This window comes from Eschrichtius robustus, chromosome 2, assembly GCF_028021215.1.
Source record: "Eschrichtius robustus isolate mEscRob2 chromosome 2, mEscRob2.pri, whole genome shotgun sequence".
Lineage (NCBI taxonomy): Eukaryota > Metazoa > Chordata > Mammalia > Artiodactyla > Eschrichtiidae > Eschrichtius > Eschrichtius robustus.
In genome coordinates, this window is record NC_090825.1 from 162444539 (window position 1) to 162459804 (window position 15266).

The window sequence follows — 15266 nt, forward strand, 5'->3', positions numbered from 1 at the left end:
ATCCCATTTCAACATGCCCTCTTTTTCCACAGTCCCTACTACTCCCCAGTATACAGCCAACCTGTGTCACTCACCCTAATGCCCATCCAGGCCCTAGTGTGGCACTATGGACAAAGGCTCACAAGGGGTGGTATCTGTTGCAACCACACCCTTGGTCATGGGGCTCTGGCCCTGCCAGGTGTGCACCTGAGGGGACGGGTAAGTGCTCCAGGCCCTGCATATGTATCCCCAGGCCCCCCGGATTTTGAAGAGGAGCTGGCCGACTGCACGGCTGAGCTGGGCGAGACAGTCAAACTGGCCTGCCGTGTGACGGGCACACCCAAGCCCATTGTGAGCTGGTACAAAGGTAGGCCTTTGGGGGCCAGTGGATACTGATCTTGCAACAAGCAAGAGCTGCCCAGAGGGAATCAGGCTGGGCAGGGGGCCAGGGATCCAGGGTGGGGTCTGGACACAAGAGACAGGCCTCCTGTTCCAGTTGCCTGCTCCTGAATCAAAGACAGGCTGGCCAGTGTGCACAGGTGGATGAGGTGGGGCAGAGGCGGAGGCTGCTTAGCTATGCATCGTGTTTCTGACGCAGTGGCTCTGCCCACCACTGAATCTCACTCATGAGCTCTCTCATTTGACGTGTTTGTGCTGAGTGCCCAGGTACCATTCCAGGTGCAGGGAAGGTGCAGTGAACAGGCAGATCAACCTTGTCCAAGGAGGCTGACCTTCTAGGGGAGGAGACAGATGACAAGCACATAGACAAATGTGTAGTATTTGTGACCAGCCATAGAAATAAGGCAGAGTGAAGGGCAGAGAGTAGCCATCATGCAGACATGTTGGAGGAACTCCAAATAGGCAGTGAGGCTCCAGGAGGACAGGGGAGGGGGAGGCGCTGAGGCAGGTGTAGTGGGGAATGAGGCTGGGGAATGCTGGGCCTTGAAGGCTGTCGTGTGGGTCTCAGATCTGACTCTGTGTGTGATGGGAGCTGCAAAGTTTGGGGGTCCCCAGGAACACCGAGTTCAGGAGCCCAAGACCATTCTCACTGGACACCAACTGCAAGGTTGGGGGTCCCATAACCACCTTCAGGTTCAGTGATTCACTAGGACTCACAGAACTCAGCAGAGCCGTTCCACTCAGAGTTCTGGTTTACTGCAGTAAAAGGGAAGAGGCACGTGGGGTGGGGTCCAGTTGGGGATCCAGGTGTGGTCCAGATGTCCCCCCAGTGGAGTTGTGTGGACATGCCTGTTTCTGTCAGCACAGATGTGTGCCGTCACACGGAGTGTGGCCAACCAGGGACACTCACTTGTTGAGCCTTGTTGTCCAGGGTTTCTGTTGGGGCATTCACGTAGGCTGACTACCTGCATGGCTGACCTCAATCTCTGGCCCCTCCGAGGTCAAGCTGATGCAGTACGGCCTAAAGCGCCCACCCTAAATCACAGTGTGGCATAGACCATCTGGCGTGGTCCAGGTTCCCAGGTAAACCAAGATACTCTTAATTAGGCCTCACCTGGCTGGCAGGTAGTTCTCCTCCGGGCTGGCAGGTAAATCCTGAATCCCTAGTTCAGTCCCAGTAGCCAAGTCCAGTCCTGGTTTTGGAGGAGCTGTCCCAGGGAAGTCAGTCCTCCTGTCCTGCTTGTTCACAACCAGCTGGGGCATTTGTTCACCCACGAATGGCTAAGAATGGGGCTGGAGAAGACATGCAGGGGCATTTTGCTGGGACATGAAAGAGGGGCCCGTCCCAGTCCCACTGTCAGAGCTTCAGGCCAGAGTCAGTGGAGCAGCAACTGGTCCCCCGGAGCAGCCTGGGGATCATCCTTCTGGAATCTGTGGGGTCCTGGGATCTGTGGAGCTCCCTTCCCAGCTGCCTCACAGAACCCATATGTAGTGCAGCTCCATTTCCCTGCCACCCCTCCTCACACCCAAAACTTTCACCTGTGACGGTGGGTCCAGAGAGACCAAGCCATTCCATAAAAGTTATTTAGAAGTAAGAATGAGCCTCTCAGCTGCCACCTTTCAGCTGGGCTGCCCCCAGGAAAGTGTGCCCGCCGGGCTGCGTCTGAGGGGAACGAGGGGTGCACCATGCCCAGGAACAGTCAGAGTGGGATCCCAGGTTCCCAACTGTATCCAGACAATCCACTGTCCCTTTCATCTTGACCATTACCCTGTGAGCAGCTTGCAGGCTTTGACCCCTCTGAGGACAGCTGTGTCCAGTGAGTAGAGGAAGCAAGGGACAGTCAGACGGTCAATTCATGCTGGGCAGCTTCTGTGACAGACGACACAGGTTCTCAAACTGCAGGTGTTCCAGGCAGCATACACAGCCATGTGCTGTGGCCAGAGCTGGCGGTTCACCGACCTAAAGCAGCATCACAGTTGGAAACACCACAGATGGCCCTGAGAGGCACCCATCTGCCAGATGGGGGGGTCCACCCCAAGTGACGTGCACCCCCCTCACCTCAGAGCCTTTCTCTTGGCAGTCCCCTGTCTGGCATGCACTGGAGCTCAGTGCCACGTGCAGTGCAACGGCTCCACACAGGAACCCTGGTGGGACCCCTTTCAGTGGCCTCACTTTGCCTCCACGGTTCATGGACCCAAGGAAGGGTGTCTTCAACCCACCTGTCTATAGCCTGTTAAGTGTCAAACCACATAGCCAGGGAGTTCACAACATCTCAAGGTCAGTGAGCACATAACCTTTGCCAGGAAAAGTAACATCTGGCAGGAGAAATCGGACTCACCAGCCAGCAAAATGTCATTCATTTGGCGGAAGCTTGAGTGTCGGGGGAGAGGGCCAAGTCCTGATCCACCACGCCCCGCCTCCCCCCCACCCAGGGGCAGCCAGCAGGGAGCAGAGAGCACCAGCGATGTGTATGAGAGATCATGCCCATGCGAATGCAGGGACCTCTGGTCTTGGTCCTTGCATGCCAGCAGGAAGGAAAAGCAGGTGGCTGCAATGCCCAGGACTCCCACCAGGAGCTGTTAGCCTGCACAGCAGACCCTATTACAGCCACCCTGTCCAAGTCAGCTGGAGCCACAGGACCAGTGACTGGATTGGGCTGGTGACAATCTCCTGCCAGCCACCACTCTCTCTGGCTGTTGATTTTGGACTCGGCCTCTCTCGTTACCTTGGCTCCTTTCACATCACCCAGCAGGCCTGGAACTTCCTTTCTCCTCCTGGGGTTCTGTTGGCAATCTTGGGAAGTGATAGGTTGCTGGGCTGGAGCTGGTTACATGCTCTATAGCCACCTATCCAAGTGTAGGGTGTCCCCACCCTTGTGTGGAGCAGGGAATTCCAAACAGCAAACATCAGGGTCCAGAGGTAGAAGCCACAGTCGCAGCACCCTGACTTGACCCCAAGGTGACATTACTTTTCCTGCTCTCTGGGGACCTTGCTCACATCCCATCAGTGGAATCAGATACCTGTGTCCAGCAGAGCCATCAAAATCTAAGTTCTCCCCCTGCCTGAGGTGCCTGGCATATCAGATGGGCATGTAGGGCCTCTGGTCCCTCTGGGCACAGGGAGACGAAGGCCCACTTCTGATTATTTTTCTCTTAAACAGAGGTGAAGGTGGAGGAGGAGGAAGGGGCCAGGGATGGAACAAGACACACTTCCATAGCTCAGTAATATCCAGTGTTTTGGGCTCACTCAAAGCCCTAAACGGGACAGCAAGATTGGCACTACTGATCCCATCTGTTTTAGCTTCAGGGACCCCTTGATTTAAAAACCATATCACATTGTTCTGAGGGGCTCTGTGCCCCTTGCCTGGCTGGGGTTTAACTTGCATGGTGGTGACCTTTTGGATGGGGTCCACTTAGCAGGGGTTTCCACTGGCCCAGAGCCATGGTAACATCTCCCATCCTCTTTCTGGGTCTTCCCATAAGGGCTGAGTGAGTTTTCCAAGGAGGCAGGGCCACCTGTCAGGAAACATTTACATCTCTTTGGATCACCTTCTCCAGTGTGTCACCAGCATTCTAGACACCATCCAGGTGCCATGAGCCCATGTGCCAGCTATTGATGGTTCCCCGTAGAGGTTTGTCTATATCAGGGAGTTGTCCCGAGCCAGGGTTCACAGCAAACACTGAAATCCTTTACTGTTAACTCTAAAAGAATCCTGCACGTGTTTGGTGCCCATGCCTCTCATCCCTGAGTTCTAGCCCTGCTCCTGCCTGCATTCTGCCCATCAGGATTGGTGATGGCTCTCTCTTTGCACCCAGTGTAGGTGTGTGTTTCTGTGACTGGGGTAAGAAGGGAATGGAACCTTCCTGGGACTCAGCACGGGTTCTAATATTTGTTGGGAAGTGGGGCTGACCTGAGGCTGAACCAGCAATGTCCCCGCTGCAAGGAAAGAGTACCTCAACCAAGGCACTATCCAAGTGTCTGTCTTTGAACCTACTTCTCAGTGCTCAGATTGCAGCCACCTGCCCAGTTTCTCTCCATTCACAGCAAATAGCTGTTTCCTGCCCAGCTGACCATGAAGTGTGGTCAGTATGTTCACCACTGATTCCCATGGACCTCCCTCATGTTCTGTTAACTGGCCCACGGGCCACTTTCTTTCTCTTTTGGGATGCTGTGTCTCTGAGAGGTATCCCTTCCTTGCTGCCAAAATTGCAGATCAGAAACTGTGAAGGGTCTGAGATGTTTCTTGGCTTGCAAGCCAGCAAGCCAGCCTGCCAGCAAGATACAAACAAAAGACACAAGACCCCAGGTCAGAGACAAAGGCTGTTTCTCACAGCAAAAGAAGCATGGGCTGCCCATGCCTTGATCTCCACATCCAGGGACCAGATGTCAGCTTCATGCAGTGGGTTTTACCACAAGAGAGAACCCCCAAGTTTTAGGAGATGCCGAGCTTTTCTGGGGCTACTGGCACATCTTCCCATCCTTCCCTCCAGAGCGAGAAGTGACTTATGGCCCTGGAAGACAAGCAAATGTCTCATAGATAAGGAAGGTGAGGGCTTGTCTCTGCTGCCCTGGATGGCTCCTGGGGTGTCAGTGCTGGCAGTAGGTGTCTTTGCCCAGAGGATCTGACTGTGCAGGAATGCCAGCAGTCCATGGAGAATTGTCTTCTGACAGCAAGATGAAGACTGAGAATTGACCACAGATTGACAGTGTCACCGGTAGCCTGGCCAAGGGCTGTTTTGTGTGCGAGGTGAAAGCCAAGAGGTGTGGGTTTGGGAAAGGATGGAAAGGGAAGCACCTGGAGACAGAGAGTGAGAATAACTCTTTCCTGGAATTATCATACAGCGACACAGAAAAATGAGGTGGCAGCTGGAGGCTTTTGGGGGGATATATTTTTAAACTGTTTCTTGAGGTTCCCTGTGAATCAGAAGTCAAGATGCTGCTTATGAACTGTTATAACTTAAACAACCTTGTTCAGAAAGTACAGAGCTATTGGAAAGTGTTCATCTATGAAATTTTACATATTTATGGAGGAAAGAATTCTTTGTAGCGAAAGATGCACATCTCACCATCCCTCTCCCAGGAAAGAAATGTGTTACAGCTGGACATGTTAGATGGGCATTTGGATGAGGGTGACTGGGGAAGTAGATGGGGGGCGGTGCGCCACGTCTCCATCCAGGGCTCCAGGTCAGCTTGGCCTGCTAGGCCCCTGGCAGGGAACCCACACTGGCTCTTGCGTTATAGGGGCAGCCTCCTCCATCAAACCCTGCGACTGTGACCCCCAGGCGGGCCCAGTCTCTTGTCCCTGATGGGGTTCCCTCTGTGACGGCCCTCCTCTCCTTTCCAGATGGGAAGCCAGTGGAGGCGGAACCTCATCACATCCTCATTGAAGACCCTGATGGCTCGTGTGCCCTCATCCTGGACAACCTGACTGGTGTCGACTCTGGCCAGTACATGTGCTTTGCAGCCAGTGCTGCTGGTAATGCCAGCACCCTGGGCAAGATCTTGGTGCAAGGTGAGCCCTGGGGGGAAGGCCAGAGTGTGAGTGCCCAGACCCCACCCTCTGGGCATTGGAAGGGTATCAGCCCTCATGGGGGGGCACGGGCCTGTGGATGGAGCTGGCAGGGGGTGGGTGTGAACGTCTTACTGAGGTCGGGGTGCTCGCTGGTGGGGGTGGGGTCCTGCTCCGTCATGGTGTCTCTCTCTGTCTCTGTCTCTCTCTGTATCTCTATCTCTCTATCTGTCCATCTCTCTGCCTCCATCTCTTTTTTGTTTCTTTCTCTGTATTTCTGTATCCATTTCTGTGTCTCTCTCTTTCTATCTGTCTCTGTCTCTCTCTGTCTTTTTGTCTCCCTGTATCTCTGTTCCTCTGTCTCCATCTCTCTGTCTCTGTCTCTCTCTCTATCTGTCTATCTCTTTCTCTCTGTGTCTCTGTCTCTTTCTCCATCTCTCAATCTCTCTCTCCCTCCCCTCCCCCCACATTCCCTGGACCCTGCAGTCCCGCCTCGGTTTGTGAACAAGGTCCGGGCAGTGCCCTTTGTGGAAGGAGAAGATGCCCAGATCACCTGCACCATCGAAGGTGTCCCACACCCTCAGATCAGGTGGGCCAGGCAGCTTGGGGCTAGGGTGGAGGTGGGCAGGTGGGCCTGCCCTGGGGCCATCCTGCCTGCCTGAAAAATGAGGGTGGGCAGCCTGTTCGCTGGGTTGGGGTAGGCTGGACACAGAAACTCAGCCTTTCAGATGAGAAGTGGGCATGATGGGGCTGCAGCACGTTCTGAACACAGCTCTAGCTGCAGCGAGGAGGACAGAGGATGTTGGGTGGGTGGCATCCAAGAGGGATGTAAGGGATGTCCTCTGTAAGGACATCTGGATCCGAGGGGTGGGTGAGGGGAGGGTCCTGAGCATGGGGGACCTCGGGAGACCCCACCTGACCACCCCCGGGGTTGGCTTTAGATGGTACAAGGATGGGGCCCTGCTGACCCCTGGGGGCAAATACCAGACCCTGAGTGAGCCCCGCAGCGGCCTGCTGGTGCTGGAGATCCGGGCAGCTGGCAAGGAGGACCTGGGCCTCTATGAGTGTGAGGTGAGGAGGGTGGGCCCAGGGGGAGGGGGCTGAGGTGACCTGTCTTGGGGATCCTGCCTGGTTACCACCATTCCTGACCACAATGAGAGAGGGGAAACCAGACCATTGTCACCCACCATCCATGATGAGGGGACACCAGACCACTGTCACCCACTGTCCATGTTGAGAAGACAGGGACCGAGGAGGCGGGCCCTGGGTGGAGCCTCCTCAGTCCTCGTGGCCTGGGGGGACCGGCAATGGTCTGGGGGAGGTGTGTGCTGGCTGTGGTTCTTCCTGGCTGCTAGCTACTGCTGCTGCTGGCAGCCTTCAGGTGGGAAGTGTGGTGCCTGCTCCCCATGGCAACTCTCAGGGAAAAAATGGACCCGTGTCAGCTCTGGACCTGTGCTGTCCATTTCGGTCACTGTTGTCCACACACAGTGATTTAAATTTAAATCAGTTGAAGTTAACTCTAGGTGAAGATTCATTTCTATTTCAAGTACTCAGAGCCCACATGGCCACTACACTGGACAGAGCAGAGAGTGTCCCCACCATCACAGGAAGCTCCTGGTCAGTGCTGGGGACACAGTGGCTCGCCTGGTACCCTTTTCCCTGTGGTCAGGCTCTGCAGCTCTAGGAACAGCCATGGTGGGCCCCCCATGCTACAGCTGGCCTGTACAGCCTCAAAGAGACTGCCCAGGCCCCTTGGGGAGCCACGGGCTCTAAGTGGGCCTCTGCTGTCTGCCCTGCAGTTGGTGAACCGGCTGGGCTCCAAACGGGGCGGCGCGGAGCTGTTCATGCAGGGCCCGGCGCTGCAGGCCCGAGAACAGCAGCACGTGGGGCAGCTCACTGCCGTGGAAGGTGAGTGCTTCCGCTGCCAGTCGCGGCCTGGGCTGGACCCGCCATATGCCTGGGCAGCTCCAGGTGTCGTGAAACCATCAGCGCCTCTAATCAGAGCACACTTCCTGGATGAGGGGAAGCAAGGACGGAGGAGGGGATTCAGAGGTTGAGGGGCAAGCACTGGTTGCCAGTTCCTGACTGGAGCAGCATGTATGTGGGCTGGAGGAGGGTGGGCTGTGAACCCAGAGCCTGGGAAAGGCTGGAGGGGCAGTCCGAGGGGCTTGGGGGGGGTGGTGCCCGGGGGTGCCCCTAAGCCCTGCTCACCATCCCTGGGGGAATAACAAGTGCATATAAAGGCCAGACCTGAGTCCTGAGCAGCCTGCCAGGCAGTGGTCAGAGGGGTATTATAGGATGGGTGGCAGGGATGGTAGGAGGGACGGCTCCACAGAAGCAGGGTGCTGGATCCCAGTTTGGCTCCTGGGAGAGGGAACAGGTGTCAGGGGCCTGATCCTTCCACACTTGGTGGGGCTGGCTGAGGAAAAGGCAGAATGCCGTGGCTTGGCCTCCCTGGCCTGGCCTGGGCCAGGCTGCAAGGGGTCTGGGCTGCAGAATGCGCCTCATTAGGGAGCAGTGTGCTCCTGGGCAGGAGGTGAAGGGTGGCAAGATGCCTCACTCCTCCACTCACGCTTGGCTCCAGGATCCCAGCTGGGCCCAGCCCGGGGATGGCCCAGGGCAGGCAGAAGCCCCAGGGAGAGTTTCTCCCAGTCTGAACTGCCTCACCTGGAAGGGGCTGCCAGGACAGATGCTGAGCCTCCCATCCTCGGGGGCATGCAAGCAGAAGCTGCACCAAAAAAGCTGGTGGAGCTGCAGCTCTCACAGTAGGATGGGCTGGGATATGTGTCCTCCCAAGTCCTGAAAGTTGGCTTCTCTGATGCCTTGAGCCACCGGATCAATCCCTCCCAGGGCCCAACGTGCAGGGGCTGCTGTCTCTCTGGACCCTCACAGAGTCGGCCACCTGGCGCCAGGAACTCAGCCTTGGGGCCTTTGACGCCCTCTAGGGACTCTTCCTTCCCTTATAGGCAGGGGTCCTGTTCCTCAAGCCCCAAAGGGCACTGGTCAAGCCGGTTCCCATCGGAGGGCCCCATGGCATCTGCCGGCACCTCTATCCTGCCCTGTGGCATCTTACGTCGGGCAGAGCAGGGCTCAGCATGCACCTCAGCACACCCTCTCGACTGGTGACAAGCACATCCTACAGAGCTATTTACTTCATTGTCATGATGGGTCTCTGTCAAGGTCCCGTGGACGCAGGGTGTGGAGGAGGGGTGGCCCACCTGTGTCGGAAATGGCCTTCGTGCCTCATGAGGAGAGGCCAGTCTTCACAGACCCTGGAATTGGAGCCCGCTGCCTCCTGCTTCCTAACCCTATCCTGCCGCTTCATCATTAACCCGGTGGTTCTGCAGCCAGAACGGGCCCTGGCTGGCCCTGTGGGGTGGGGAGCTGCCCTTTCGCTTGTGAAACCGCACAGGGCCAGGAGCCGCACTTTGCACAGCCGCACCCCTTCCACAGCCAGTACTCACTGGAGCCCAGACCCCATCTGGTGGCAGGTTAGGTCAGGAACAAAGGTGCCAGGAATGTAGCAGCCCACAGGTGCCCTAGCCACCACCCCCAAAAGCAACAGAATGAGGCCCCTGTCAGGGAGGATGAGGCAAGGAGCCCTGGATCTCTCCTCTCACTGCTTGGCCTACAGGCCACAACAAGTTGGTGCTCTCTGGGCCCAACTAAGTCTAAACACACAGGATATTTTGGCTGGATCCCATTCTCTCTTCCAGTGGACTCGCCTCTCTCCAGGAGGCAGCTTGCACAAGCACATACAGGCACACACACGTGTGCATGCAGACACACACATTAGCATGGACACACATATGCACACACACAAACATGCACAGTAAATGTGGCTCCCAAGTGCCATACAGACACAGCTAGTACATTTAATTCACGTTCATCTAATTGGAGACAAGGTTAAAATACTCACAGTCATCTAAGGGGAGTTCTTTTTCTATGTGGCACTGCAACAGAGCAGAAAATCCCATCGACCAGGGACTAGGAGGCCGTGTGCCCTAGGCCATGCCACTTGACTTTTCTGAGCCTCCCCCTCAATTTTCCCCACAGGATGGCGAGAGGGACTGTTGAGATGTATGGGTGCTGGTAGCTGGTGGGCTGCCTGCTATGCAGCTGGGCAAGGCTGGGAGAGGCATGTCTGTGCCAAGCCTGACCCTGTCCAAAAGCTACAGAGGAAGAGGGCTCGAGATGGTGGGGAGTAGTTGCTGCCAGGTCCCCAGTGGGTCCCGCCCTGTCCCTGGGACGCGGGCCCCCTATGAGCAAAATGGGAACCACAGGCCGTATCCTGCTGGCTCCAGCGAGGAGGAAAGCTAGGAAAGTCAAGAGACAATTGAATTTGTGGGGTGCTCCTATGGGAAGACCTAGGTTTCCCTGCTCCCTCAGAGCTCAGGACCCTGCTCAGGCATCCTCAGGTCACTCCCAGAGGGACTTCTGTGGCCTCATGCCACAGAACTCAGATGTGCTACCTCTAGGACTCCGGAGTCATTCTGCCCTGGAGAGACGCCCTTTGGTCTTTAGATTTTTTTTGTGACATAGGCACCAGCCATCCCGGTCCCAGTTTGGCTATCAGCCACAGGCCATTCCTTTTCCCTCTCTAGGCCTCGGTTTCTATGAAAAGTGGAACTTCAGGCCTGACAAATTCACAGGGCTCTGGGCACATGGGCTGAAGGAAAAGCTTGGATTTCTGTGTGGGCAGCCTAGACAGAGCCCTTACTCTCCTTGAAGCTCCTGCCAGAACCCCTCAAGAGGGATTCTTCCCTCACGTGGGACACACTGTTATCACAACTCCTCATTCCCCAGCCACTCAAGGCAGGCATTGTCACCTCCATTTCAAAGATGAGCGACCTGGGACTCTAAGCTGAGACATTCCTACCAGGGGCACACAGTCAGGCAGGGTTTGGATCCAGTGCCCTAAGCTGAGCAGGTTACTACACTGCCATGCCACTCAGATAGCTCAGCCCCCAAACACCGGCTGATCTGTAACCCTCGCTATTCCAACTGTTTTCTTTGTAGTCACTGAGCAGGAGACTAAAGTCCCCAAGAAAACCGTCATCATGTAAGTGCAGGCATGTTCCTAACCTTCCTTCTGACTGCAGTGCTCCCTGCATGCCCACTAACCTCCCTGGAGCTTGCCTGTGTAGCTTGGCCCCTTGCTTGTCTGACTGCTTGCCCACATGGCCTTTGTTCACCACGTAGACTGCCAGCATCTTGCAGATACTCCCAGGGCATTCACCTCCCCCTGGGCCCTTGGCTACCTTCACACTTCAAAGCTGTCTCTTCCAGGGTCTAAGTACCCTTTTCATGGCCCCGTTGCCTCAGCAGGGTAGACTTACTCTGTGTACGTCACAGTGGCTCACCCAGGGCTTGGACCCAGAATCATGCCAGTTAGGGGGAAGCAGGGACTGAAAGCTGCTTCCCCCAGTGTACTAGAGGCAGAATGCTACCCTAGGATACTTTAGGGCATTGTCCAATGGAACTTTCTGTGATGATGGAAATAATCTATATTTACACAGCCCACTACAGCAGCTACTAGCCGCACGTGGCTATTTGTCGAGTGTGACTGAAGAACTAGATTTTTAAATGTATTCGATTTTCAACAATTTGAATTTAATTAAAATAGCATAACCATAGTGAACAGCACAGCTCTGGGGCCCTTAGAGGTCTCCAAACTCAGCCCTCACCCTAGGAAGACGGGCACATTGAGGTTCAGGGAAGAGAGGAGGCTTGCTGAGGGTGGTTCGCAATTGCAAGCCAGCCGAGAACTCATTTCCTCGGCGCCACACCCACTGTCCCATTCTCCATCCTCAGTGCCTTCAAGGCTGAGGAAAAGCCACGCATGTCGTTGATAATTAAATAATACAAGAGGTCCAGAGCTAGGTGAACCCACGGAAGGCAGGATTGGTTTTGACCTGGATAATCTGGAAGGACTTCCAGTAGGAGATGTGTGAAGTAGATGGGTGGAAGAGCTTATAAAATCCAGGAGGAAGAAAGACTATGATTTCCTAAAGCCAGGGGACTGGGAGGCTCCAGGATGGGGAACCTCTTAATTCCGCATAGGCGTAAGACCTCCTATAGGTGCCTGCAGGTGGTGATATTGCTGGAGAATCCCATCTTGATAAGCTCCTGGGTTAACCCTTCTGTGACTTTCTCCCTTCTCCCCCAAAGCAGATTGCCACCTCGCAATAGATGGGTCTGCCTGGGGCAGAAGTAAGTCCCATCCCTGGAGGTATGCAACCATGCCAGAGCTTTACACAGATCACCTCTACATTTCATGTACGAGGGGAACATTGTTATTTACATTTTACTGAAGACAAAATGAAGGAGCAGAGATGGGGCCAGGCAGCCCCACTGAGGAGGCATTCGGGTGTCCTCGTGCTTATGGGAGGCTGGACTAGGTAACTCCCAAGGCATCCTGAAGTCCAGTCTATTCCAGGCTTAGGGAGGTAGCAACCCTCACCCTGCAAGGAAGAGTGTACCCCTTCATCTTGAGGAATGGAGAGAGGCAACTGCCTGGAACAGCACCCCACCAAGGGCTCCACACATTGCGCCTGCGGCACAATGAGGGGCTCTGGGGAGCCAAGGGGTACCAGAAGGAAACGGGAGAGACACCCCTGCCACCTGGCAGCCTCAGGTGCTGTGCCAGTGGCCTCAGAGCAGGGTGCCTACATGCCCTCGTGGGGGCAGCAGTGAGCCGAGCATGGGGGTGCATTTAGGAGGAGTGATCCAGCTGTCCAGTTCCACTGGACTCACTGTCTTGGCTCAGCAAATCAGGCAGTGTGAGGCCAGCAGATGGGGCCTTGCCCAGGTTTGGGCAGTCTCTGACCCAGGGACAAGCCTAGTGCCACTGAGCCTTGTGTGAAGCAGGAAGGCAGGCCTGTGGCCCTGAGTAGGCCACGTCTCCACGCCTCAGCTTCCCCAACAGTTAAGGGGGCATGGCATTTCCCCTTTAGCAGGTGAGGGCCAGAGGAGGCAGGATCTGTACTTGCTATGTACCCCAAGGTGTGGCCACACATCTCTGGGCCCATGCCTGGGAGTAACTGCTCCTGGATGGAGCTGTGAGTTAGACAAAAGCAAAGCTGAACAAGAGACAGACAAAGTCCTAGTGATTGCAGGCAGCTGGTGACAGCACTGAGTTGTCACCATATGCATGCCGGGTCCCTCTGCCTGAGCCCGAGAGGAAACGCAGGTCCTGGGGCCCAGGAGCGCTGTGTGTTACTAAATGCGTTCCTGCTCCCTGCCTATTACTCATTTCACCTTCAGTACCTGGCAAGGTCAGGGGTACTGGTTGGCATAGGAAGGCCTGGGCTGACTGGTGGGCTACTGACTCTTGGCTCTGGGCAAGTTTCGAGCCCTTTTCAGCCTTGTCTGCACCTGTAAAAGGGGGTCAGACCCATCCCCCAGAATTGCTGCAAGGTCCCTGGCCAGCGCCCCATGCACACTCACATGCAAATGGACTTGAGTTCTATCTCCTCTTCCCCTTCCATCCCCTTCCTGTTTTGGGAAATGGAGCCCAGGAGGGAGGCGGACTTGTCTGAGGTCACACAGCCCATGACGGCCAAGCCATGCCTAGAGCCAGGTGTCCTTGCCGGGCCTCACATCCCCAGACCGAGAGGCCATGAGCACAGGCCACAGGTCAAGACTCTGACATTCCTCCTGCACCTGTGGCATCAGCTGCCCAGCCTGTCCCTAACCAAGGATCACTGAGGCACCTGCCCTCTGAGAGCCCCTCTAACCCCCACCACCCTCCTGCCATGTTACAAAGCACAAAGCACTGATGGGATCAACAAGGAGGGCTGTGTGGCTTGCACCCCTTCATTAACTCTGTAAGGAGGGCTGGTGTCTCCAAAATGAGACAGCCGTAAACAAGGAAGGGAGATTGACACGTGACGTTACAAACCAGTCTGGGGTTTGGAGGTACCTGCGTGATATAGCATGGGCCTCCCCTGATGCCTCAAGTCTCATTTTGAGATCTGTACACTAGAGCCTGAGGTTGGCCAGATGAGACTCTGTGCTTTGTTTCTTTGGTTCTCTGGATGGGGATCTGGAGATCCGGCTCAAGCGCACGTGTAGGAGTTAGTTTATGCAATTTCACCACTTGCTTGCTTGTACACTAACCTGGTCTCTCTCGCTGGCCCCCGAATGTGCTGATGGCAAGGGCGCTGGGTGAGGCTGTGGGTCTCTGTGCCTATCTCCTCTCGGTCCTCTCCCCACAGAGAGGAGACGATTACCACTGTGGTGAAGAGCCCCTGTGGCCGACGCCAGTCCCCCAGCAAGTCTCCTTCCCACTCCTATCACCCTGCCAGCCTGTCCAAGCCAGGCCTGTTGGCCCCTGAGCTGCTGCACTCGCCAGGGGCCAGCCAATCCTGCAGGCCCGAGGCAGAGCCAGGCTGGAGGCCCACTGTGCCCACTCTGTACGTGACGGAGCCCGAGGCCCACATGTCAGCCCTGCCTGGGGGCACTGGGCCCCAGCCCAAATGGGTGGAGGTCGAGGAGACCATTGAAGTTCGGGTGAAGAAGACTGGCTCAATGGGCGCGTCTCTGGCCAGAGAGACGCCTGGCAGCTCGGAGGGGCTTCTCTCCACACTGCCTGGCAGGATGCCTGGAGAAGACCCCAATACAAACAACTCCAACAACAAGCTGTTGACCCAGGAGCCCCCAGCAATGGTCAGTGTTGGCAAGCCCCTAGTCTTCCATGTGGAAACGGGGCCAGAGACCCCTGAGCTGTGCCCTCCCTGGGCTGCTGAAGAGGAGGCCCCCCTGGATGAGACGGAGGAAAGAGGTACCTACCAGACAGAAGAGCCCCTGAGTGCCGATGGTCTTCAGGGCCGGGACCCCAAGATCCTCACACACAACGGCCGTGCACTCACACTGGCTGACCTGGAGGATTATGTGCCCCAGGAAGGGGAGACCTTTGGCTGCAGCGGCCCCATGCCCGGTGCTTCTGGTGACCCGCCCTGCGAAATCTCAGTGCTTCAGAGAGAGATCAGCGAGCCCACCGTGGGGCAGCCCGTCCTGCTCAATGTGGGGCTCCCGCCAGGTTCCCAAACCTCCCCTGGCTTCTTCACCCGCGTGCCCAGCTCCCGGGAGGCGTTTCCATCAGGGCCGCAGGACCTTGGCCCCAGGGGCGTCTCCTTCTGCTTTCAGGAGGCCCGGGCTGGAGGTACCATGTCCCGGAAGCCGTCCTTCTGCACTCAGGTTCAGCACTCTGTGGACAGTGGCCAGAGCAGCTTCAAAACGGAGGTTTCCACCCAGACGGTCAGCTTTGGGACAGTGGGGGAGACTGTCACCCTGCACATTTGCCCGGATGGGGACATGGACCCTAGCCCCTCCCAGGGCTGAGGCCAAGACCCTCAGGAGCTGGGTGGCTAGGGT

General features: G+C 56.2%; 1 protein-coding gene across 1 annotated transcript in view; it reads left to right on the top strand.

Moving 5' to 3' along the window:
• Positions 1-15233, top strand: part of OBSCN (obscurin, cytoskeletal calmodulin and titin-interacting RhoGEF) — a 148003-nt gene extending 132770 nt beyond the window's left edge. Inside the window, exons 75-81 of the mRNA XM_068534674.1 lie at positions 233-346; positions 5724-5891; positions 6375-6477; positions 6830-6959; positions 7688-7796; positions 10908-10950; positions 14108-15233. Of these exons, the coding sequence (XP_068390775.1) occupies positions 233-346; positions 5724-5891; positions 6375-6477; positions 6830-6959; positions 7688-7796; positions 10908-10950; positions 14108-15233 (1793 nt within the window). The remainder of the gene's footprint in view (positions 1-232; positions 347-5723; positions 5892-6374; positions 6478-6829; positions 6960-7687; positions 7797-10907; positions 10951-14107) is intronic.
• Positions 15234-15266: the final 33 nt, after the last annotated feature.